General features: G+C 42.4%; 4 protein-coding genes across 7 annotated transcripts in view; 2 read left to right on the forward strand and 2 right to left on the reverse strand.

The window, feature by feature from the left end:
* The window catches only part of LOC117761837 (olfactory receptor class A-like protein 4), a 946,130-nt gene that overhangs the window by 66,848 nt on the left and 852,696 nt on the right, over positions 1-26,586 (reverse strand). The window lies entirely within an intron of this gene.
* Positions 42-5,103, reverse strand: LOC117761863 (MICOS complex subunit Mic10-like). The gene is made up of 4 exons (XM_034586163.1): positions 4,975-5,103; positions 528-575; positions 321-430; positions 42-219 (listed from the first exon to the last, which is right to left on the reverse strand). The coding sequence occupies exons 1-4, from the start codon at positions 5,033-5,035 to the stop codon at positions 211-213; spliced, it is 228 nt and encodes a 75-aa protein (XP_034442054.1). The 5' UTR covers positions 5,036-5,103; the 3' UTR covers positions 42-210.
* capzb (capping actin protein of muscle Z-line subunit beta) lies at positions 7,712-19,942 on the forward strand. 2 transcript variants are annotated; one of them, XM_034586091.1, is made up of 10 exons: positions 7,712-8,047; positions 12,539-12,628; positions 14,696-14,817; positions 15,750-15,863; positions 15,955-16,096; positions 16,557-16,673; positions 16,755-16,820; positions 17,063-17,139; positions 17,539-17,640; positions 18,818-19,942. In XM_034586091.1, exons 1-9 carry the CDS (start codon positions 7,727-7,729, stop codon positions 17,630-17,632), a joined length of 1,143 nt encoding a protein of 380 aa, XP_034441982.1. In that variant the 5' UTR covers positions 7,712-7,726; the 3' UTR covers positions 17,633-17,640; positions 18,818-19,942. The 2 variants fall into 2 exon arrangements, with proteins under 2 accessions (XP_034441982.1, XP_034441983.1); XM_034586092.1 differs by lacking the exon at positions 17,539-17,640.
* celsr2 (cadherin, EGF LAG seven-pass G-type receptor 2) overlaps positions 22,140-26,586 on the forward strand; it is a 63,705-nt gene continuing 59,258 nt past the window's right edge. For all 3 annotated transcript variants that reach the window (XM_034585990.1, XM_034585991.1, XM_034585992.1), the window contains exon 1: positions 22,140-25,997. In XM_034585990.1, coding sequence (XP_034441881.1) covers positions 22,457-25,997 — 3,541 coding nt within the window. In that variant the 5' untranslated portion in view covers positions 22,140-22,456. The remainder of the gene's footprint in view (positions 25,998-26,586) is intronic.

Consider the following 26,586-nt stretch of genomic DNA (forward strand, 5'->3'; position numbering starts at 1 on the left):
TCTTAAACACGCACACAGAAAAACAGAGAGAGAGAGAAAGACAGAGTTTTCCATAATGACTTTATTAAATATATCGACTACTCTTTTGTTACAAACACGTGCATCGGTGGACACCAGCGCCATGGCAGAAAGGAACAGCACAGAAAACAAAGACAACTGAAAAACAGATGAGCGACTGTGTGGTAAATCCTCATCTTCTTTAGTCCGTCATTACTGGTCCTGAGGATTAACATGCAAACACACACAGAAACCATGTGTCATGACGGGTCAGTGTGTCATAAACCTCAAACAAAATGACTCATCTCACCCTCTGTGCTCACCTTAACCACACGTCCGTGAATCAGGTACGGGGACCTGAACTCATGCTGGCAGTTGGCGTATCCCATGCCCAGTCCCAGACCTGAACCCAATGACACGGGCCACGTCCGACCTACGAGAGGGGGGGGGGAAAACATTGCATTTTAAAAAAGAAATCTTTAAAGAAAAGAACATTGATTTACTGGGATAACTTGATAAAGATCACTTACGTTTAAAGAAAAGGACGGAGAACACGATGCCCACACCAAGGCCAGTCACTGCAGGGAGGAGGAAAAAAGTATGAGGAACTAGATCAAAATACACGTCCTAATGATTTGACTTAAATACTCAGGTAATGGGATCACGTCTGAATCAGGATGTAAACTGGCATAGATGTAAATCTGTTGTAATGAGGTCCGCAGGGGGGCCGCTATTACATTTGATGCAGGAGTTAGTAAATAGCAGCAAAGTTAGTATGACATTGCTCATTAGGAAAAGGGAGGGAGAGAAAAAGCAGCAAGAGCTCAAACGTCCAAGAGAGGAAGAAACCATTGAAGGGGTGCGAGAGAGGGGGAACGGAGTTAAAAAGGAGCCAGGTCAGTATTCATGAGGCAGAGGGCAGGGGAGGTAATAGGTAAACACGTGCACATACATGCAGGTTAAGTGATGTCTTGACACCGTGGTCGAGTAAAAGGTTAGTCGGAGGCACAGAAGTTGCCTGGGCTGTTAGGAGTGCTGCGACCAGAGCGGGATCTCGAGGTGGAATGTGTTTGTGTGCTTAACTTCACCTCGCTGCAGGCCATACCGCACCCAACAGCACACCAGCCAGCACAGAAAACACATAAAAACAAGTATTTGGGCCCCTCCGAGTCTTAATTGGATTCAGAGCTATGCAGCATGACCTCTTTGCCTGAACCAGAACCTTCAAACTGTTTCCTATTACAAAATCTACACGTCAGACAGGACCACAAAAGCTCCTGTTCGTCCTCGTTATCACGGCACGTCGACAAAAAAAAAAGAAATATCACCGTCCTCTGCATCCTTGTCGAGAAAACATTTAGTTCAAGTTGAGTTCCTCACTCTGTTACAGCCTCCCTCTGTCTTTGCTCTCCAGCCAGAGCATTTTTGAAACCTACGGTTTTTCCACTGACTGAAATACAGTAAAAAGCACTGGCAAAATGTGAGGGTAGATCAACATCTCATTTTGGCTTCATTTCTCTTCGTCTGGACATCTCCAAGGGGGATGGATTATAACAAAAACATTTGTGCTGGAGTAGAATGATTGTATAACCCACAGGCCTGAGAACGCACAATAAGTTCTGTAGAAGGATCCAGAGCCGGTTAACTACATTGTTATTTTTCTCATTACCGACATTTTCTGCCAATGGCATCAATGACACATTCACTTGCGATCATCACGAGTTAGTGAATTATACTGCTGGCCTTTTTCTCCCTCAACATTGCTTTTTTTAAATGATTGTGAAAACACACTACTTTGTAAAACTCTGCTTGGAGGGGCCACTGTTGAGCTGAACTTTAATGAAAGAAATAATCTCACCAAACATTACTAAGACTAAATCAACATGGTGGTTTTAATTGCACTGTTCTACTTACAGGTTACTTTTCCATTTTTTGCATTTTCAGTCGACCGCTCGGCTGCAGACTGAAATGTCTCAACAACTTGAAGGGGCACTGCCATGAAACTCTGTACAGACTTTGATTTTGGTGTGTTGCGTCACAATGGAGGGATTTGGGCTTTCTTTAAGTGAAATATCCAAACAACTATTTACTGTAGGTTCTTATTACTGACTCGTAAAACTAACGACCACTCACATCAAACTCAGCTGATCCTTGTGGTTATTGTTAAAAAGCTAATGATAGCATGCTAATGTACTGTACTTGTTAACATGGTGAACATTAAAGCCGCTACACATCGGCACGGTAACATTGTTACTGTGAGCAAGTTAATATTGAATTCAAAACACCACTGCATCAAATTAGAGCCTCACAACGGCTCCAATGTTGCTGTAGAGTCTTGGTCTTGTTAATACAAAGCATACACAGGGCCCAGGGATGGAAATGTGTATATGTAGGAAAAAAAACTGTACAGAATTATTTATAATATTCTTTTTGAAGTGCAAAAGTAAATACATGCAATTGTGAGTGACAATGGGCTCGGCTGGTTCAGTTTTTACTGAGAAAGATGTTCTGCTCTTTTTAGATAAAGTTAAACGCAGACCTTTCAACATCACCATTATCAGCTCAAACAAATGAGACTGTGCTGAGTTCTATTACAATTATTACTGGCCTTTCTCACCCTTGTTCCTCATATAAATACCATGTTTCCAATAAACACCGTTTTTTTCCTCCTCTGAAGAGGATGTTGCTGATTGTTTCCCTCTGTAGCATCAATCCACATGCAATTGGTTTCTCGTTCCCTTTGCTAAAAGAAGTTGGATTTGACTTCCCTCGTGGTTTCTTCACTTTTATCATTGGCCAGTTGGCTACTGTGTAAAATCCTGAGCTTCCTTTATAAGCACAGCGCTTCTCCTTTGTAGGATATCCAAGAGTTTGACCACAAAATCTGTGGTGCTAAATATATACAAGTAGGCTAAAGGCATTATTGATACACTCACACAATGCTGCACAAAGTAGGCCAGAGATTGTGTACCTGAATTATCATATTAAGTTTTGACTAACCAAAGAAATGTACTTTTTAAACAAGACAGGTTAGTATATGCAGCTGAGTTTCTCTGACTAACAGACACGTTGGTGCAGCTGGCAATTCGCTACACTGAGCTCAAAGAGACGCCACAATACAGATGTTTTTCCTTCCAGCAAGAAACCTTTCATCGGGCCAGCGCTGACTTCACTGGTGTCTTCTGGTACAGACAGTTTACCAGTCTGAGCATTTCGAGTGCTTCAGTACTGGACTGAACCAAATACTATTGATTAACTTGATCCCAAACAACACAGAGAGAGACTGATGATCTGCTTTAATATTGGTTAGTTTCTCCTCTCTCACTGCTTCTCTTTATTCTGATAATTGGCCAAATTTAGCAACATATGTCACAATATAATTGTAAATATATACTTGAGATGTATACATACAGAGTTGTAGGGTGTTTGTTCACTTCAGGCCATGCTAGTGTGTTCAGTAACAAATGATATAGCATTTGAAATGTAGTTTTTTTTTTAAACAGTCTAGAGGGTGCATGTCTATTTTTGCTTTTTAGCAATGATGTAACCCTCACAGAGTGTGTGGCAGTAAAGTTCTGAAGACAACTATCTGTCACCTCTAATTCTAGACATAGCAGATGTATTTACATTAATTTTGACTGACATGATTGTGGAAGATCATTTGCTTGGTAAACAGGAAATCTTAAGAGGACAAGATAACTGAAAGTCACTATTTTATGCTCATTTTGTCAGTGGAAACATATCTATATGTAAACGATAACAATATATTGTGTGATGCTTGTTTACTTAACGTGTTTCGTATCCAGATATGACTTTAAGCTGATTACATTTAGACCTGGTATAATTAGAGTCTCGCAATGTGATCTCAATGTGATCTGATCTCAGGTTAGATCCCCCTCTCATTTGCACAGGTCCAGAAACCAACTACAAAAATATATATATAGAAGAAGACAGAAAGAGATGGCAGCCATCTGTGATGCTGAGTTATTGTGTTGGCCTCAATGCATTGGTGTCTTGAAAAATGTAAGGATTGAGGAGAGGGCTGCATCATGTGTTCACCGGCTGCACCTTCCTCCTGGTAGGATACACCTGTATTCAATGTGTTCACAATCCGTCAGTGACAACCTCTGGAGGTTGTTTGGCCAACCTGATCACAATTTACACCTGTACTTTCATGTGATCAAGCTCTGTCCTATTACAATTTTTATAGTAGGTGTAAATGCGGTGTTAGAGACAATATCAGTGGTCAGAGAGACAGAGGTTTGAGATTCAGAGACTAACCACCCTCCTCATCAGATATGTTTAGTAGGTTTTACAAGGGCTGGGGGGGGGGGGTTGTACTCGCATAGTATCACAACCTGAAAACAGTCCTGTGGTGAAACTACTTGCTCAGTGGTAAATAGTACTTTCAGATTCACGTAGCTCGGTGTGGATGCAGCCTGAGTGGAGAACTGAACCTCTGACGGTCTCAGCCAAAACCACATGTTCCTGGTATTTTATTTTGACACCCCTGAGAAACCCACTGAGAGAGGCTTTAGTTTTGATGGGCTGGAAAATGGTGAACTCAGGAGCAGGACCGGTTTTCTCCCTGCTGCCTTTAAAATGGAAAATATTGATTTAGGCTGTGGGTGATGCAGAGAGAGGAGTGAGATAAGACAGACAGAGAGACTGGCGCATGTGTTCACCACCCGCTGCTCAAACACAGAGAGAGAGGAGACTAGAACACTAATCCCGAGGCCACGTGGTCTTTCAACATCAGACGTTTCCTCCGTAATAAACAAAAGACGCAGTTGAATCCATTCAGCGGACATGTTGACCTCAGTACAGTGTCTCAGCTCGGTCACACGGATCTCCATCAGAAAATGACCTCTACTCCAGCCTGGACCTGAACCACAGTTTATAACCCGGGGGTGAAGTGAGGTCAGACCCCGTTGACAGTGTTACATTATCACATGACATGCAGTGAAGGTAATTCACCTGTTTTCACAGCTGTATCTGCGAGGCAACGATCCCATTTCCGTCCCTGTTCTCCTGCCATGTTTTCTGCCGGGAACTCAGCTCCGTCAAATATCGCGAGAGCAATGTGACGTGACGTGAACACTTCCTGCACGCTCCTTCATCCTCTGATAATAAACCACATTCAATCACTGCTCATTTTATTCCCTTTATTTGTGGGGAAATACAGTATAAATAGATTTATCACCACTAAACTATACTGCATAGTTCTGTTTGGAGTACAACATATTCTAGATGTAAATTATGTTTTGCCCAAATAATGTATATATATATGTACAATATATGCAAATAATTCCCTCACAGTGATATTCTAAATGCAACCTAAGAAATTAGACATTTAAAATTAACATCACCTTATACTCACTCTATTCAATATAATAATAATAATAATAATAATAATAATAATAATAATAATAATAACAACAATAATAATAATGATGATAATAATCATCATCATCATCATCATCATCATCATCATCATAATAACTCATGAATTATCAGAATTAAGGAAAATATTAATGAAAGTCAAAAGCCAGTTTCATACAAAATCTAAATTCAAGTAAAATCGAGAAAGGCTCTAATAAAAGTATGTGTTTGGAAGGGACTTCTAAAACCGTCAATCTGATTTCCTCAGGCAGATCGTTGCAGAGCCTCGGGACCTTCACTGCAAAGACTCTGGCTCCTTAGGTTTTTTACAGATAGCAGGCCCCGGTATGTCGATCTCAAGCTACAAGCCAGTGAGTGAGGCACTAAAAGTTCACAAATAAAATGGATGTATCAGTCACGAGGAGCCTTAATAGTAATCAGTAAAATCGTAAAATCAAGCCTCAAACATACAGGGAACCAGTGCAAAGAGGCTAAAACAAGATTGATGTTTCTTGTCTGGCGTCTTATTCATCTGACAGAAGTTCTTTACATCACAACTTCTCTACAGTTTTCACTGCTGGTGTTCATGTCCATGTACATAGGATATATGCTCAGGGAATAATGCGTACACTCACCATACTGAACAGAAAACTATGGGGTTCCCACATAATGTTACACAGACAGTAACATCTGTTGAGAATATCTGCAACTGGGTTAACTCTCTCTCTAATATGTTTCAGCTGGAAGATCATCTAGATTTGGCATATTTTGGGAGAGAAACGGAGCACACAAAAAAAACACTTCATGCATTCCTAATCCTGCTGATTGTTTTCAGGATTGTAGCTGGATTTGTCCTCCTCTTCTGAAATTCCAGCAGACTCCTGAAAGTCAAAGTGCTCCGCTGCCCCAACAGTCAATAATATGCAGATGTCAGTGGGGTTTACAGGCAGGTTTCCCATTTACAAACAATCTAGGATGCACACACAGCTTCAGGGAGAAAAGCACATTTACAAAATGTCATGATGGCTTTGATATGAAGATTTTTAGAAAAGCATTTATAAATGAGTCTCTTACTCATGCTTTTCCTTTTACCCTGACACACCTCAACATCTTTTACAGTCTTTGCTCCCCCTGAGAAACGGCTGCTAATATATAATCACAGTAAAAACATAAACTTAGACAACTGAAGTGGTGAGAAATGACCTTTCCTTTACAGGAAGTGCCCTACCCTCAAGATCATGGAAAATATTTCACTCACATGTTGTCTGAACTGTGATAGTAACTTACAGTTGAATAAGATTACCGACAAGAGACTTTGTTAACTATAAAAATCTTGTAGTAGCCTATTTTGTTCCCTGAAAAATAGTCATTCATTTGTCATCCGAGGTCATGAATTTGCAGTTCTTTTGAACCGTAACTGCGTCTGTCATTGTAAGCTCATTCTAAGGGGGGCAGCTTAACTTAATTCATGCCAGCAAACCAAAAAAGTTAAATATCTCTCTGATAATTACTACTCAACATCATTTTACATTTCAGGGAGTAATTAAATTCAGTTTTTCAAAAATAGCATTAATCAAAACCACAAAACCACTCTTAAAGATCATCAGTACAAGGGATATTCACCATCTTGTCCTATTGCAAGTTAGGAATGTCTCATTGTACCTTGCGATAATGTATGATTATGACTACACAAAAAAAGTAGAATTCAATAGAATTACATTACAATCAGCTGGAAAAAAAATAACTCGCCCAAGACTAAACTCAAAAAGGGTTTTCCATAAAGGCACATTAATCAATTGTAATGCCAGTATAAAGGAAAAATTATAACCCAAGGCAAAGGTAGTACTAAAATAATAATAAAAATTAAAAATTAAAAAATAAAATAAAACAAAAGGATGAGAGAACCCGATTTCAAAATAATAAGTGAAATTTATTGGTAATAACAAATAATAATGCATTTTATTTATGGGTGCCTTTCAAGACAATCAATCATCATGAAGATACAATCAATACAAATATCAGGACATGAACGAAATACACAATAATATAGGTATAATAATATATATAATAATAACATGATCATAACTGTTAGTAAACGCATATATCAGAGGCTATGACAGTAGAAAGTGATGCGATCAAATATTAATATTCATAAATAAATCTGTCAATAAATGATCATACTATCAGGATTGGCACCATATCTGAGGTGAGAGTAGATGTGCACAGTTTGTTGTAGTTTTACATGAATGTGAGATTGCAGCGGTCGGCGGTAGAACTAGATGTTCGTGCAGCTCCCTGTGTGCAGCGCAGTATTTACTGTACCACTCCGCCCTTTCCATACTTGGCAATGCATTTCTCGCTCCTCCGCGATTGGCTGCTGCGGAGAAAGCCCGGAGTGACCCGGACGTGCAACCGGGGCCCGTTTCTCTGCCTGCAGCCTCCTTCCTGTAGCCCGGTCGAGGAAGTGAATTTCGCTGACAGGGCTGGGTTCAGTGAGGGTGAGGCGAAAACAAAAAAAAAACATCTTCCGCTGGGGGGGTCAAAAACACAAGGCGACGAACAGCAAAACACCCGAGAGGAGCGACTCGATAAACCTGCAGCGAAGCTAAGGTGTCCAGACGTCGGTGAATCCGTGCTCCCCTGCCCCGCTGAGACCGTCGCAGACATGGTAAGGGCCGCGGCAGAGGAGCTGGGAGAGACGGGGCCGGGAGGAAGAGGGCTGCGGCTGCGGCTGCTGCTGCCTCCTGCTAACTGAGAGCTAACGGCGGCTAGCGGCGCTAAGCTAAGGCTGGGGCTAGCCGTGGAGGTAACCCGAGAGGAGCAGCGGCAGCCGGGGAGCCAAGTGTATAAACCACCGACTCGCTCCGTTTGCAAAACTTCGCTGTACCGGATGCGATTGAGTTAGCTTCGCGGCTAGCAGCACCAGCGATATCTTTAGGCTGCTCGTTAGCCAGGTAGCTAGTTAGCAGTTAGCCTCACGGGCTTAAAGTTAGCACAGGATGTTTTGGATTTGACACAAGTTCGTGAACAGTATTGGAGAGGAGTCCTAATATAACACGCACTCATACAACCCTCAAGCCGTGCACACACACACACAAACACACACACACACAAACGCACACTCAAGCTAAAATAGCCAAGTGCCTGTAGCTAAAATAAGACTTGCTTGCTCCTCCTATTCCCAACCATGTCAAGCTGTCAGCCTCCTCTGCTGCTCAGCTTTTTACTGCCCTCTGAGTTAGATCCAAAACTGTCTCTGGGAAATGTTATGATCGGCCAGAGAGCTACAAATCACACCCTCAGTTATTGTTTACCTGCTGCTTGCCTTCTCCTGTCTTTGAACCATATGTGGCAGTAACACCGTCATAATTGTTCATGTATCTATGCTTTACAAAAACCTAATATTCAACTTGAACTATTCTAGCATCGCACAGCACCATTTTGTGCTTTCACACTGTTTACAAGACTGAGTTAAGCGCCACCACAGTGCTGTTATCACACGCCCGAGTTGGGAAGGGCATATGGTTCTCCTCCGCAGTCGCCCTCCTCGGCCTCACCTCATCCATCCTGCTCGCTCTTCCCCACACCGCTCTCACCCTGACCCCCTAAGGGTTGTAGGTCTGAGCGAGTGTTTACACGGAGATGGGATCACTGGTAAACACAGTGTCGAGGATCGCAGGTGTCCGATGGAGCAGACTGATTCATCGGCTGCGAGAGACTTGAAGACAGGCGAAAAAGCTCACTCAGGGGAGAGAGGAATGGCACTGGAGATGTTGGCTGGAAACTGTTATGTTCAGGGTCACCCTTTTATAAAAATGTTTATGGAAAGAGGGCTTTCTCCGCTCAACACGTCACTGTCCTTTGACCAGCTGGCAGCTGCAGGAGTAGACTTTGTTAGGGTTACACACTTTAGAGGAGTTACTTCATAGAAGAGTCAGCGTGGAGGGTTGAGAGAGAGTAGAATTCAAATGGTTTAACCACAGAGTATGTGGCAATGCCGAAAAAACTAGTGGTGTAGATGACAAACATTTAGTAATAACCAGAGTTGCGATAAAATCTCTATCTCTGTGGGACTTTAGCTGAATTAAGGTGATTTTTGATGGCAGAGTCTGAGAATTCCCAGCTGTAAATGACTGTAGTATGGCCAGTAACCTAAGGGTTAGCTGAAGAATGTTTCTTGTCCGTCTACTATTTCACACCTACCTACATCTTCCTACACATTCCCCAGAGTTTCATGTTGTGGCTGGTCTGTCCTTCCCTTCTTGCTAATATCCTGTTGCTAACTGCATATTTAAGGGAGAGAAACCCCTGGGGGGAGGTTGTGTTATGCAGGCTATGTTCCTCTTGCCTGAAGAAAAGTTAAATATTTAACATTTCATTTATCCTGAAGCGTGTGAACAACAAAGAGACTTTTCACAATAGAAGGACTGACTTCGTTTTTTAAGCAGTGGTACATACGAGATACTGGAATGTTGATCTGCGAGAGTCAAAGGACTGAGCCTGCTGCTTGACAAACTGTAGTTTAATGCGAACTTTGATCACGTTATTGTACTTGTGTGGACTGAGTACACAACAAAACAAGCCAGAGTAAACAACTCTTAAGATGTCGTCAAAAAACAGAAACTGGCCTCTGATAGTGTCAAGCTGTAGACTGTAATAGCAGTTTATCAATATCCTCTAAGACCTTCCTTCTGTTCCAATATTGATCTTTTTGCAGTGTTTTGTAGTTGATTTACTTCTTCTAACCCAGAAGAAAATGCATCAAAAGACGTTTGTGTCATATTTTATCCATCATCATGTAAATACACTGATACCAGGATGAGATCAAATCTGTCTGATTCAGCTCAGCGGCCTATTGATCCTTTTTGTTTTTCAATAACTAGTAACCACTTCATTCTTCACTGTCAATGAAAAGATAAAACTTTCAGAGTTTTGACCAGTTGAGAAAATAGAGACAAAGACACGGTCAGGTGCTGATGTGTGAGGGGGGGGGGGAGTAACTGCATTGTTGGTCAGACTCCAGTAGGATTGAAAATCACCAAGTGGATTCATGTGTGAACTATTGTTCAAAACTTCTGAAGCTGCTGTTTGTTCAGTTCATTTCATTAGACTGTGAATCTTCCAGCTTGTTAATGATCTGTAGACATAATTGACAGTGGTGGCTGAGTGGGAAGGCGATGAGTGATCATATCTTTGATACCCACTCGTGTTGTTTGTATGGATCGGAAATTTTGGTGGATTCCTGTATGAGAGCTGGTTAATGTGTGTTATTAGTCCAGTCAGTAATGATACAGCTGGTGCCTTGCCTTTGGGCTGACTCCATGACCTGGACAAAAATTCAACAGTATGTCTTTCTTGTGCCGACTTGAATTAACAGCTTTTATGTGGAACAAAGACACAAACAGCCACACTTAAAAAAAAAAATTGTAAATAATATAATTGTATCAAGACATCTATTTTATAAAGCTTTTCCGATTGAAAAATGTACTTTAATTGATTTTCTTTGCCAATTCTTAAAAGTAAATGTGAAAATAAAGTTTGATCTGAGTTGTAGTTGTTTTGTAGCAGAAATTTTCACTTGTTGGTAGTTAACCTCACAATTCAACATCATATCTGCTCTCTAATGGCTCACCTGTACCACTTAACATGAATTTGATTTTGCCCATGCCTGTACATGACACACATGCCACACAGCAATGGCCAAATGAAAAGGATCCTTTGACCGGTCAATATTTGCACTGACCTCACTGTTCTGGATGTGATCAGGTGTAAAAGGTTTTACTCAAAGAATGGTTTTCTGCGCTTTATGAATGGGTTTTATCCTCTTTTTGTCTATTCTCTGCAAAAAAAGCCACATGACTCATCATGAGTGCTGTTCTGTCGACTGAGCTAATATTGTAATCTCACAGTTTGCCTTCAAGGGTGTGAGTACTTCCTGCACAGCAACTCCTCTCATACCATCATACAGAATGTAGCAGGCTGTTATCATTTGACTCTGTTGGTGAAGCAAAGGAACTTGGTGTGGTTTTTTCTTTTTAATAGAGTCCTGAGTCCTGATCCAATACTTGCGTATATTTTCCCACATAATACAGCTGCACACTAAAAGTCAACCTGCTTTAAAACTTGTAGAGCCAGTTAGAAAGCTTTGTAACTTTATTTGCATGACTGCTTTTCTTTAAAGTTTAGTTTCTGATTCCCATAAGAACATTGAAACAGGTTTTGCTGGCTGTAGTCATTCCTTTTGTTCATACTGGACGTTAATAGCTTCCTCATTGATTCACAGCAATCGGATACAAAGTCTTTTTAGTTTTCGGACAGTGTTTACTTGTTTACTGCAGTAGATGGCTTAAAACAAAGAGCACTTTTAGTATTCAAAGACTTTTCATTTAATTTGACTAACAGTCTGCTAAAGCCTCATTAAGATTAAATAACAGATAGAGCTTCAGGAATACAGTGACGATCCCTGCTTCAATATTTGGTGTCAGTAAAAATGTAGTGTTGAAGTGTTGAGACAGGAACATTAACACAACCAAGGATTGGAATATTTATTAGGCTTCAAATACCAATACACCAGGACAGATCGATTCGATTATGCTGTCATTTGGTTTTATGTTGGAGACCAAAAAAATTCAGAATCCACTCAAAAATAATAAAATGTTTTTATGATGATGATAAAGGTAATAATTGTAGCTGTGTCTTTTGGCCTTCTACGTCGGTTGTAGTGACAAACCGCACAAACTCATAACACTGTTACTACTGTAAGTTAAAAGGTATTTTTCTGCAACCAAAAGTTAAACATTATGAATACAATTGTCAATATTTGACCGTAGCTTGTTTATTTACACACTACTACTAAGATTTATGAGTCTCAGTAAACACGAATGGCCCTGTGTCCTGTGTATCTAGTCTGTACTATCCTCAAAACTTTTCCATGATCTCTTCAGCATTTAGTAACAACAAAATCAATGTGATACTTTTTCCCAAAATGTTAATCTTTTATTTCAGTTATTTTACCTCGTGCAGTGCTTATTGATTTGCTACAAAACCTATATGAGAGCGCTGTGTTAGTTGTCTAAAAGATGTGAAGTTTGTTTTTACTTTACAACAATTTGTATTTCAACAATTGTGTTTGCTCATTTGGTTGTTTTGTTTGTTTCAGAGTGACCAGCAGCTAGACTGTGCTCTGGACCTGATGAGGCGTCTACCGCCTCAGCAGATCGAGAAGAACCTCAGTGACCTCATTGACCTGGTGAGTCTTTGCTTTTCCTGTCAGATTTCCTTACAGGCAAAACACACTGCCATGTCAGGGTATACGTAATGTTAACAAAACCCAATGTTATTCATTCCAAAAGTAGCAGACCCTCTGTTGAAAGGATTACCCAACCTAAAAGGTTGGAGTCAGTGTTTGACCAGATAACTCAGTCAGGAGCAACTTTCAAACAGATAACAGAAGAGGGAGAAAGTTCAGCCTTCTCTAAAGCTCAGCTTCACATGTCAACACCAACACATATTACATGCCTACGTACACATGTACAACTCCTGAAGACAACTTGACCAAGATGAATAAGAATCTTTACAGAGACGCATCAAAATGTACTGAGAACTGAGTATGAGAACAGACTGGATGTCAATACCAGTTAGCCTCCTACGATTAGTGTGTTGATTGGTTTAATCAACATCTATTTTCGTAATCAGTTAATCATTTCAAGCAATTATTTTTCGCAGAATCTCCAATATATTTTCTTAAATATCTTGTTACTGTCAATGTGGAGAATTGGAAGGGACATTTTTAGACACAACGAATATGTGATTATTCAAAATAATTGGCAGGTTAATTGATAAAGAAAATATTAATATGCAGCCCTATATCATAGTCCAACAATTAGGATTTATTCGTTGGACCATTACAAGGTAATTTGTCTGTTTATATGATACAATGACATAACATTGAGATAATAAAATTACATTTACACAGAAAGGTACAATCAATGTGATTGTGAGGAGGGCTACCATTTTAGTTTTATTCTTGTCTCTTTGCCAACCCGAGAAAAAAAGTTTGCTGAATGCAAGAAAAAATACTTAAGTCATATAGGGAAACCGTTTTTACGCTTCAATTTCAACTTAGCTCAAATTTATTGATGTATTTCTTGTGTTAAACCACTCAGTATAATCTTTATAATAGTCATACCCTGTCCTCTGTCTTAGAATCTATAGTGTGGTTGTATATGTGTGTTTCGTTTGTGGTGTTTAAATGTAACTTTATGAAGTGTTAAGTATGTGTGACTGTTGCTGCAGATCCCTGTGCCAACTGTGAAACTTAAGCTGTTAGACTTGAATATAGGTATCTGTAGTGTCAGTGGAAGTTGTTTGTATTTAATTTCTTCATTCTACACTCAACAGTAACACAACACAACAGATTTCTACCCTTCAAAATTTGTATTTTGAAATAATTGGACAAAGGAAGCGAAATCAGACACCAATCAAATCACACTTTTACATTTGTTTGCACGACACCTTGTATTTTGGGTATATCCATCCCTTTAATGGCGAGACCCCCAACTACTCACCTTCCTCTTCCCACACCTTTAACCTCAGCTCTCTCACTGTGTCGGGTTGTTAGTGATTATTATCACAGCCGTCAATCACCTCCACTGCCAGCCACATTTAAGCTCCACCATCTCTGCTCAAACGCTTCCTGGCAATTAAGAATCACCTGAATTCACCTCTCTCTTTCCTGTTTGTCCCTGTGGTTTTGGTCACCCCTGCCTCCATTGTCTTACCCAGTCTGGGCTGTCAGGTGTGTGTATGTGTATGTGTGTGTCTGTGTGTGTATTCAGGGCTGTGCTGGCATTTTTAGGTAAAACAGGGCCTCCTTTGTGTCGATGCTCTGCTGCAGGAGGTCACAGTGAGCGGGGTCCATATCAGTCTGTGCGAAGTAATTTGTATGCCCTTATCCTCTTGATATTAGGTTTCCCATTGATGATTTATTCTGGCTCCAGTCTCTAACCTCTGTTTATCGAGCGAGGCTGGAATGTGAGAGAAAGACCAGAACTTTCAAATCATTGTCTTAAAAGGAGAAAATCGGATGCAAAGATTGTTTTGTTTTGCTGTCTCCTCTGTTTATCCACAGTCCTGGGAGGTTGCTTTTTTTTTTTTTTTCTAATCAACATCTGTTACAGAAATACTTTAATTGACAAAAACAGCTTGTAATCTTGTGGCTGAGGAGACCAGATGTGCTACAGCAGCTGGACTCTTATATCTGTGCTGTAGATAACGAGTAAATGTATTGAATGTTTTTCTGTGTGTTTGTTTCCAGGTGCCCAGTCTGTGTGAGGACCTCCTGTCCTCTGTGGACCAGCCCCTGAAGATCGCCCGGGACAAGGTGGTGGGGAAAGACTATCTGCTTTGTGATTACAACCGAGACGGCGACTCCTACAGGTCAAATATATCCCTGCACTGGAGTCACAGACATGGAACATGCACTACGTTATGATCAGTTAATCAATCATGGGGACATAAGCCCCAGACTGGGACTGAATTTAAAGACTAGAGAATTAAATCTGACATTTTGGCTTCTAGAACGAATATTCACTTTTATTGAAATGTATTTAGTATTATTCTTATTAAGTATTTGTAGATCCTAAGAATTGCTTGGCACAGATAGCAGAGATACTACTGCTATGGTTTGTGTGAGGTCAGCATGAGCCTGTGTGATACTGGGTCATTTTGACAGTGTGGTAGTGAAGGGGGACAATTGTAAAGCTGTGGAATTAAAATTTCATGGCTTGTTTTACCTGTCACTATAGTTGATCTTATTTAAGCAAGACTATGAAACTTTTTAAAGATATCTTTGGAGTTATTTGGCCTTTATTGATGGGACAGATTCTAAGCCTGAAAGAGATTGAGGAAGACATGCAGCAAAGGGCCGGGTCACTGCAGATCACTCAAGCAACATAACCCAACACAACCTCTCTACTCTCTCAGGTTGTATAGGCTAAACAATTAATTGCTCAGTTGTAAAATACTTGTCAGTCGCAGTCCTAATCCAACACATTCAGGGATTTTGCTTAAGTCTTAATTGGTCTCATATGACCAGTAGGGTGTGGTGGCTAATAATAGCAAACTTAAGATAGATAATATTGTGTAACTTTTGTCCCCTTCACAAAAAGACATATTCAATGTACCTCAGTCCTGTACCTGCCACTTATGACTACAAGGTCATTGCTTAGTGAAAGTTAGTGTCACATCAATGATTTAGCTGCTAAAAGGAGACATTTAGAGACATTCAGTGCTCATGTAAAGCGCCACAGCAGCTGAACATTTCAGATACACGTTAACACAGAATTCTGTTGTGCTCTTTCATACATTAGATCCCCGTGGAGTAATAAGTATGAACCTCCCATTGAAGATGGTGCAATGCCTTCAGCTCGCCTGAGGAAACTCGAGGTCGAAGCCAATAACGCCTTTGACCAGTACAGAGACCTGTAAGTACCAGCCGAGCGGTCTCATGCTGAGTTTTTCAAATAAGCAGTCCACATGGTCCTCCTGTGACTCCTGACATTTGTCTAATTTTAGGTACTTTGAGGGTGGAGTGTCCTCTGTTTACCTCTGGGACTTGGATCATGGCTTCGCTGGAGTTATTCTCATCAAGAAGGCTGGGGACGGATCCAAGAAAATCAAAGGGTGCTGGGACTCCATCCATGTGGTGGAGGTGCAGGTAAGAATCAGCTGATAGGAAACACTAAATTCTAAAAGTACACATGTATGTGTTTAGAACTGGAATTTTTTTCTTGGCCCGTAAAATCAGTTCAGTAGGTTTTGGTTAATTCTCCAAACTGCAATGAAAACCACCTCCTTGGCTGATGTACATGCAAAATATATGAGACAAAAGGATATATTCTAAAACACCAAAGAGACACAAACAGTTAATTGTAAATAGCATTGATAACCAAGGTTAATCTGCTAACATGTTTTGTTGCCATGTAGGTAAAATAATTATCCTGTTTGATATGCTGTAAGGCAAGAGGGGATTTTTTTTAATGCAGCAGTTAAGATCATCTGTGATATATTCATCATCATCAATTGCAGACATGTGATACAGTGCAAAACTTTCTAGTTCCCTTTTAAGTCCCTTGTTTGGACTATACTCAGATTCCCTGGTCTGTCTGTGTTTACAGGAGAAGTCCAGCGGTCGCACTGCTCACTACAAACTCACCTCCACTGTCATGCTGTGGCTCCAGACAACCAAGACAGGCTCTGGAACCATGAACCTGGGCGGCAGCCTCACAAGACAGGTATGACCACAAAACCAGCTGCTGATGCTTCCAGCTGTGCTCTCGTCTTCCATTAACTTCACGTGTTTCGTTGTTTCACAGATGGAAAAAGACGAAACGGTTGGAGAATCCTCACCCCACATCGCCAACATCGGCCGCCTCGTTGAAGTCAGTATAACTGTCACTGTCCTGCTTGTTTGTTTTTGTTGACATCAGTAAAATTACTGATTACTGCATTGTTTATTAAGATTATGTCCCTGCAGGAGTTTATGTTGACATTTCATAGAACTTTAATAACTTTAATGTTCAGGACTAATTACAGCCTCCAAGTCGAGTCCAAAAATTAGGTGACAGACAGAAAATGGAGGCAGAAATTGACTGAGTAAAGATTGATTCCTTTCTTGTTCCAGGATATGGAGAACAAGATCCGCTCCACACTGAATGAAATCTACTTTGGGAAGACCAAGGACATCGTCAACGGCTTAAGGTACCACTATATGAGTTGTCTGGATACTTCTTCTTTTTCAGCACTTCCACTCATCAGGATCTGCAGAATCTGTTTTTCTAACTGCAGCCAGAGTCAGTTTATCTCTGTGACTCCATCTGTTCACCTGATATTTTCTTACCTATTTCTTCATTTGTCATTTCATGATTTTATTCAGACCTGTCTATACTGCCCTTCTTTTCAGCTGCATTTTTTTCCTATATCCACTTACCACCTCTCCTTCCTCTACCCCTCTCCTCAAACCCTCCAAAAAGACTTGGTTTTTTATTTAGTTTTTAACCTTTCCTCTCAGATTTCTGCTGTTGTTCTTTTCTTCTCTGTGTTTATCTTTTCTTATCCCCTCTTTCAATCCCTCTATCTGCCTTCCTCCCTGTGCTCCAGATCTATTGAGTCTTTGCCTGATAACCAAAAGTACCGGCAGCTCCAGAAGGAGCTGTCGCAGGTCCTCACCCAGCGTCAGATCTTCATTGACTAGGGTCAGAGGTACAACCTGGCATGTAGAGCTGTGTGTGTTTGCGTGTTTATAGAAAACAAACAAGGGGAAATGCAGGACTGTATGATATCTGCATGCCTTTCAACTGCTCAATCTACAGCAATCTATGTAGGCATGTCAATGCAGGTTTAATCTAATGGACAGTCTGTGTGAAGATACGACACACTAACCATGTCAGAGGATTTACAGCAGTCACCCCCCGTTTTGCAGTTTGCGGGTTTTTCTTAAATGGTGTTTTTATTCTGTGTAGAGCAGAAGAAAATCACTTTTGACTTTTGAAATTTGTTTGGAAGCACAGCATAGAAATTTTAAATGTTAGCTCAGTTGTAAGGCTCATTTATGCTGCTGTTACACACAAAAAGAGTTGCGTCCGTCACACTATGTAACCATTTCAACCCACATACTTTCATGCTTCCTTTATGTTGGCATGGTTGTTGAGAAATGCATCCACTAGGTGGCAGCACATAGCCGAGAGCTTGTCACAATCACAAACATGTTGATGGTGGAGCAGGTGGAGCAGGACTGAGTGATGTACCTCTTACAAACAGCTGTTTGTCCCTGCACCTGGGTGTATTAACAGCATGTAGATGCCTGTTATTTCTTACCAACTTAAAGTCTTAAAAGTTCCACCATTGTTGACATTTCTTCCTTATAGGTCGTCTCACTATTGGCCAGTTTCTGTAATAAATGAGTGTTTAGAGGATTCAGAAAACAATTTTAGAAGAGTCCGATGTAAACAGGGTGATGATTTCTTGTGTTTAATTTTACAATTGCTTATAAAATTCTATAAATTTGCTCGGAGTTTACTATGAATAAAAAAATAGCTCAACAAAGTGCTAAATGTAAAGGATGGTAAAACACATGATTTGACTGCATGACAACAAATAACTCTAACCTTTTGGTTTCCTTTGCCTGACATGAATGTTTCATGTGTGCAGTGTGTTTGCATTTAATATGTTATAACTCATATTTTTCACAGAAGCAGAACTGGACTCTGTTGTCTTTATAACATTTTTTAAAACGATTTAGTATCTCTGCTCATTTTCCTTAACTCATAGATTGTGTGTTTTCATCTCGTTGGAGAAACTTTTCCAGTCTCTCTTGCTGTTATTTTTTGATCTTACCGACACTGACTGTCTCTCTTTTCTCTCTGTCTCCCCTGAACAGGAGTGTTCAGACTCTGGCTGACAAGTCAAAGCAGGAGGCTCTGAAGGTCGACCTGATGGAGGCACTCAAACGCAAACAACACAGCTAGAGATGCTACTGTTTATTTTTGGGTTTATTTTTCTTTCTGATTTCTCTCACTCTCTCCGCCTCATCTCTGCCATCTTTTCTCTGTTTCTTTACGTCTCTCCCTCCATGCCTGTTTCAGTGCTGCACTCTGGTTTATTTGTGGGAAAAACAAAAAAAGGAGAAAATGCTTAGCTTTTTATTTGTTTTTGTTTTGTGATTTTTTTTTTTTTTCTGTCTGGTTTTGTTTTCATGCATCTCATCTGCCATGAAGCCATTCACTCCCTCTGTCCCCCTCTATTTTCTGTCTGTTCTCTCCCATGTTATGAATATAATGATAGTATTACCACGGTTAATGATAATCTTACAGTGTGAGGGTCATTGTTATAATAATCCCTGAAGTTTTCACAGTTGATGTGTCCCTAGTCACTTCGAAATGATCAACTTTGGCCCTGCTCTTCCTCCGTGGTGAGGAAACGGACATAGACGGTGGTTAAGAGGCTGCCATTATTATGTACATCAAATTTATCTCTTGCACCTATTTTGTCTATGACACCCCCCTGATATATTTGTATAAAATTATAACTGTCCATGTATAACTGTCATGCTCTGGCCGTTGTAAACGGTGCCAACACGAGGGTGACCTTCAGTTTGCATTTGAAGGTGGTTGTCTTTTTTTAATTTACCTTCCACTCTGTCCGCATGCACGAGAGCCTGTGTGGGAGCATGGGGCCGCAATCAGTGAAAATGTAGACTTATCAAACATGGGGGATAGACTGTTATAATCACCGGGTACACCCTCGTCGTCAACCCAATCCCCGACACTGTGTATAACATGACCGTTTGCCTCTCCTCTGTTCGGCTTATTCAACTCTTCTCTCTCCTCACCTACTATGTCTTTGTTGGGGGTCACAGTTTGTCTTTGTGTCTCTGTGGAAACCTTTCACTGTTTCCATTTTGGAGGGGACTCTTTTGTTGTATTTTTGTTCTGTTTTTATTTTGTAAAGCTTATGATTCATATTGTATTAGAGCCTCCAGCAACAATAAAAATGGTAAAAAGCTCCTCATGTCCTTAATTTTCGTTCTTTATTTCTTGTTGGTGTGCTACACTGTAGAGGCAGCAGGCAAAATAACAGAAAAAACCCTGAACAGAGATTTGAAGTATTACGATGGCAAAAACGTTAACAGAGTGGTTTACTCTCTTACGTTAATTATGCATTTAAAAGCGGATGCAATTGTTGCATTAGTATAACTAATGGCTTGAGGATAGCTGTTGGCAAGTATTGTGCATTAAACACTTAAATCTTTGATTAGAAAGTTCAAATGCTAACATTTGCTGGTTAACAAGTTATTTATAAATGTAATATAGAGTGTTTTAAGCAACATTTTTGCACTGCAATTTATCCTCTGGGCACCATGAATGTCAGTGCCAAAGTTTTATGTCAATTCAACCAATAATTGGAAACATATTTAACTACAAACAAACATTTTAACCCTCATTGTGTCTGAGGAAAAAGTCAATGTATCATTGCAGTTAAAAGGGTTCATCTTGGGAACATAAATGTAGGTACATTTTAATTTTTGTTCAGGAATCCAAAGGTCAAGTTATGTATGTTTTGAAAAAAACTTCAATTCCATTTTTGTTCTTGACGATTGATGTGCTTTTTATTCTAATCACATCACGATTTGGGCATTACATTTTCCTAACTGTTTGGCTGGTAATTCTTCTGATCAATACAGATTGTTAGTGCTCTCAGAAAAACAAAGAACAATTTGTGGATCACAGAGGACTTTAAGGCGAAAAACACGGTGTAAATGACTCGGTTTCGAGTCAAATTTGAATGTCGGAGATTATGGACCCTTGGTTGACACCACAGGAGCAGCATGGAGGCATTTTATGTTTGTATTGGGTTTTTTAACGTTTAAAGAAGTGGTCACCGTTTCATTCAATTGTATTGGATTTGGCTGCAACACTTTTTACCCCTGAAACTCCAGAAGTGTTTTGTGGACTCAAAAATTTGAGCCACCTTTCCATTGGCATAGTGGTGAGAAGTTAATGAGTGAATTGTCATTTTTGGGTGAACTCTCCCTTTAAGAAAAAACAGTATATTTATTTCTTCAGGCGCTTCAAGAAGCTCCTCATTTACACAACACGATGACTTCTGCGTTTCTTGAAATGTCGTCATAGAGACACTGAGGTGAGGCCTTGAGCAGCCTAAGAAATGACTGAACTGATGAAACTGTCTCTTCTACCTGTGTGACTGCGGTTTGTCCACTAGATGTCACTGACACTTCACATCAGCTGAGCCTCTCAGGGGTTTCACAGTGTGTGTCACAGGTTTCACTGTTCTCACTTTTTACAAACCTTCACCAAAGAGTCATGTTGACTCCTCTGTGTGATCTGTTTTTGTTGGGTTGTCATCAGGATCATGCAGAAAGTGGGACATGGTCCAGGGACGAACATATTTTGTTTAAGTGGCTGGCCCAGGTTTTTATGTTATAGTTTTTTATAACATTGGGAAATTAGGCATTTTCTTGACATTTCTGTCACTTTCTTTTTTCACAGAGTACGGATGTTAATGTAAAATTATATTGATCTCACTCTTACCACGTTAACTGTAAAATAATTGTGATCTTAATGCTCTAAACTGAGGAGTTCCTAGTGTCTGGTTGAAATAAACTGATAAACCATGATCCAATAAAAACCTATAGGTAAGCAGACTGCCAAATTGAAAACATAAATCGAATTGTTAAAACATAAGTTGTGTCAATTTGACAGATTCGTGTTTCTTGGATTCAAACATGATCACGCACAACCTACATTTTGAGGAATGTCTTCCAGTAATTAGGTAAATGCTTTCTGGATGAGAGCGGACTTGCAGATTTATCATGGATGACATAATGAGTGGTTTCAGGTGGTTGTGTGCCATCCCCACAAAATCTCCAGGTTCTCTCTCTCTCTCTGCCGTTCCCATACACTCAGAAAAAGCCTGTAATTAAAAAACTGATATAAAGATAAAACTGTCTGTAGCTGTAACTGAAGAACCACACCTAGAATTAAAACACGGAGAGCGGCCGAGTGAGATGGGTAAAGTCGTTGTTGTTTATTATTATTAATGAAGCTTTCAGGAAGTTTTCATTTATCACCAGTGGCAGAGTTTCTGTGAAGACCTCAGACCCCTGACAGAGCTGTTCTCTCGCTCTCTCTCTCTCTCTCTCTCTCTCTCTCTCTCACACACACACACACTCATATGATAATGAGGAGCCTCAAGGCGCAGTGGGAGCAGGAGCCATTTTTTTCACCATTCAAGCGGAGTTGCGCGGACGGAGCGGAGGTGCTGCTGCCGCTCTTGTTGTTGCTGCCACCGGCGTGTGTGTGAGTGTGTGTGAGTGTTTCCAGTCAACGTTAGCACCGGTTTACTTCTTCACACCCGCGGGAGTGACCGGAGAGAAGTACGCCCGCTGAGAGCATGGCTCCTCCGCAACAAAGGGAAACTCACAGGCGGAAAGTTTGAAGAAATACGCATCTTTGGGAAACAAAACTGTGAGAGCCAGAGGAACACGCACTGAGGAGCGATGCGCTGCGTTAACTGGGATTTGTTGTTCCTTTTCTGGAGTTTCAACCTGCTGCGGCCGGCGCGTCCGCTCACCGTCCACATCAGTGAGGATGCGGGAGCAGGGACGCTGGTGGCCGGCGGCGCGCGGGGCGCACGGTGCGTCCTGGATCAGGTTCTCGCTCCCAAGTTCTCGGAGCGGTTTCTGGAGACGGACCCAGCCGCGGGCAGCGTGTTTGTGTCGGACTCGATAAAGTGCTCCACGCTGCCCTCCAACCCATTCACCCTGTACACCGTGGAGGACTGCACGGACTCCGGCTTCAGGCACCTCCTCACCAGCCTGTACGAGGTGCATGTTCACGGTAGGAACTGTTCAAACAAGCGTAAAAAGAAACCCCAGTGGGACATGGAGGTCCTGAGTTTGTTCAGCACCCACAGCCACCACCGCTCAGACTGCCACCCAGCCGGCTCTGCTTTACTGCCAGTAGGAGGTCTGCTACCTGGCTCCCCAGCCCGCTGCAAAGTCACCCACAGCCGGGACTTATACTTCTCTGAGGGGGGCTTGTTTTTGTCTGAGACTCTGTGCTGGAGGCAGGACACCCTCCTGGAGCTGGACCTGGTCTGTGACATTCTCACTGGAAGAGGGGTGAACGCTAAAGTCAACCCCATCATCACCCACTGGCGTGTGGGACAGGGCCCCTTTAGGCAGGCCCACCTTGGGAAGCTGTTAGAAAAGGCAGCTCGGTCTGATTCAGGGATTGTGAGCAGGAGGAGGAGAAGCATCAACAGCAGCCCCCAGTTTCAGCCCCCAATGTACCAAGTGGCTGTGGCAGAGAACAGGCCTGCTGGGACTCCTGTTGTTGTTTTGAAAGCAGTGGATGTGGATGAGGGGGAGGCAGGCAGGCTGGAGTACTTCATAGAGGCTCTCTTTGATAGCCGGTCCAACAACCTCTTTGCCGTGGACCCGGCCAGCGGTACCGTGTCCACAGTGGAGGTGCTGGACCGGGAGACAAAAGACACCCATGTGTTTCGTGTGACCGCAGTCGACCACGGCACCCCCCGGCGTACGGCCATGGCCACGCTCACTGTGACAGTCAGTGACACAAATGATCATGACCCTGTGTTTGAGCAGCAGGACTATAAGGAAAGCATCCGAGAGAATTTAGAGATAGGTTATGAAGTGTTAACCGTGAGGGCCACTGACGGAGATGCACCTGTTAATGGCAACATCCTTTACCACTTCCTCAACAGCAACGGGTCCAATGACGTGTTTGAGATCGATTCAAGGTCTGGTGTAATCCGCACCAAAGGCCTGGTGGACAGAGAGCAGGTAGGCGCTTACATGCTGCTAGTTGATGCAAATGACCAAGGTCGTGACCCCGGGGCCCGCAATGCTACAGCTTCAGTTTACATAGTGGTAGAGGATGATAATGATAACGCTCCCCAGTTCAGTGAAAAGCGATATGTGGTCCAGGTGCCCGAGGACATGGCCCCCAACACGGAGATCCTGCAGGTCACCGCCACTGATCAGGACAGAGGGAGCAACGCTGTCGTTCACTTCAGCATCATGAGCGGAAACACCAGGGGTCAGTTTTACATTGATGCACAGACGGGGAAAATAGACCTGGTGAGTCACCTGGATTATGAGGCAAACAAAGAATACACTCTGAGAATTCGAGCTCAGGACGGAGGACGCCCTCCTCTGTCCAACATCAGCGGCCTGGTGACGGTGCAGGTGTTGGACGTCAATGACAACGCCCCCATTTTTGTCAGCACCCCGTTCCAGGCCACCGTGCTGGAGAACGTGCCGCTGGGCTACTCCATCATCCACATCCAAGCGGTGGATGCGGACTCCGGAGAAAACTCCAGGCTGGAATATCGGCTAACTGACACCACACCAAACTTCCCCTTCAGCATCAACAACGGCACAGGGTGGATTGTAGTGGCAGCTGAGCTGGACAGGGAGAGTGTAGATTTTTACAATTTTGGCGTGGAGGCGAGAGATCAAGGCTACCCTATCATGTCCTCGTCAGCCAGTATTAGCATGACTATTCTGGACGTCAATGACAACAAACCGGAGTTCACTCAAAAGGCCTATTACATGCGACTTAATGAGGATGCGTCTGTGGGGACCAGCGTGGTGACAGTGTCAGCTGTGGACCAGGACATCAACAGTGTGGTGACCTATCAGATATCCAGTGGTAACACCCGCAACAGGTTCTCCATCACGAGTCAGAGCGGAGGGGGGCTCATCACCTTGGCGCTGCCTTTAGACTACAAACTGGAACGGCAATACGTCCTCACTGTCACCGCCAGCGATGGCACTCTCTATGACACTAGTAAAGTGTTTGTAAACGTCACAGATGCCAACACACACAGGCCTGTGTTCCAGAGCTCACATTACACTGTCAACATCAACGAGGACAGGCCGGTGGGCACCACTGTCGTCGTCATAAGTGCCACAGACGAGGACACTGGTGAGAACGCACGCATCACCTACTTCATGGACGACAGCATCCCTCAGTTTGACATCGACACAGACACAGGAGCCGTCACCACTCAGATGGAGCTGGACTACGAGGACCAGGTTTCCTACACTCTCGCCATTACCGCTCGGGATAATGGCATCCCACAGAAGTCTGACACCACTTACCTGGAGATCCTGGTGAATGACGTCAACGACAACTCTCCGCGCTTCCTCAGAGACCACTATGTGGGTTCTGTGATGGAGGACGTGCCGGTGTTCACTAGTGTGGTGCAGGTTTCCGCCATCGACCGAGACTCGGGGCTCAACGGCCGCGTCTTCTACACCTTCCAGGGCGGGGAGGATGGCGATGGAGACTTCATCATTGAGTCCACCTCTGGCATAGTTCGCACGCTGCGCAGATTAGATAGAGAGAATGTGCCTATTTACAGCCTGCAGGCGTTTGCTGTGGATAAAGGTGTTCCTGCTCTGAAAACAGCAGTAAACATTCAAGTAACAATCCTAGATGTGAACGACAACCCCCCTGTGTTTGAGAAAGATGAGTTTGATATCATGGTGGAAGAAAACAGCCCCATAGGCGTTGTGGTTGCACACATATCAGCCACAGATCCAGATGAAGGCAGTAATGCGCAGATCATGTACCAGATAGTGGAGGGAAACATCCCAGAGATTTTCCAACTGGACATCTTCTCTGGAGAACTGACTGCATTGATAGATCTGGACTACGAGATGAGATCTGAGTATGTTATCGTGGTGCAGGCCACCTCCGCCCCTCTGGTGAGCCGCGCCACGATCCACATCAAACTTGTGGACAAGAACGACAACATGCCCATGCTGAAAAACTTCCAGATAATCTTCAACAACTACGTGACGGACAAATCGAGCAGCTTCCCCACGGGGGTGATCGGCCGCATCCCCGCCCACGACCCCGACGTCTCGGATCAGCTCCACTACAGCTTCGAGGTGGGGAACGAGCTGAACCTGGTCCTGCTGAACCAAAGCACGGGGGAGATCCAGCTGAGCCAGGCCCTGGATAACAACCGGCCCCTGGAGGCCTCCATGAGGATATCTGTGTCAGGTGAGACTGTTGGATAACTGTGTTTAATTTGCAGACTCCACCCAGGTCGTGAAACATAATACGGCGAGGGAAGACCTGTCCCACTGAGAAGTGGTGCTTCTCTATTCACATTAACATGTCCTGTCTGTTCATTTACATTTATGCTTCACTGCACTAATAGAAGTGATTATGACTTACGTTTTTCTGTCTTGGCTTCAGTAACCCCGAGTGATTTAACTATAATAGAAATATTCATGAAAGAAGATTATTATTCACTGCAGGGTATTTGTAATTCACACTGCTTTCCAAACACACACACACACACACACACACACACACACACACACACACACACACACACACACAATGCTGGATGACAAAGATGTACTTAATCATTTAAATTCGGAGGTAAATTGTTTCTCTTGGCTCATGTCGGTGGAGGATTTATAATTAAGGTATTTTCTTGTTTACAAAAGCCTGCTTTAGCTTCGGAGATTTAAACAGCTGTTTGTCTGAGCATGTCTACGTCCTGTGGGATCCACACTCCAGCGGGCAGACACATCATGCCCCATAAATGCCCATCAGATCCCCCCCACCACAAACAATGAAA

The sequence above is a fragment of the Hippoglossus hippoglossus genome, chromosome 5 (genome assembly GCF_009819705.1).
Source record: "Hippoglossus hippoglossus isolate fHipHip1 chromosome 5, fHipHip1.pri, whole genome shotgun sequence".
Classification (NCBI taxonomy): domain Eukaryota; kingdom Metazoa; phylum Chordata; class Actinopteri; order Pleuronectiformes; family Pleuronectidae; genus Hippoglossus; species Hippoglossus hippoglossus.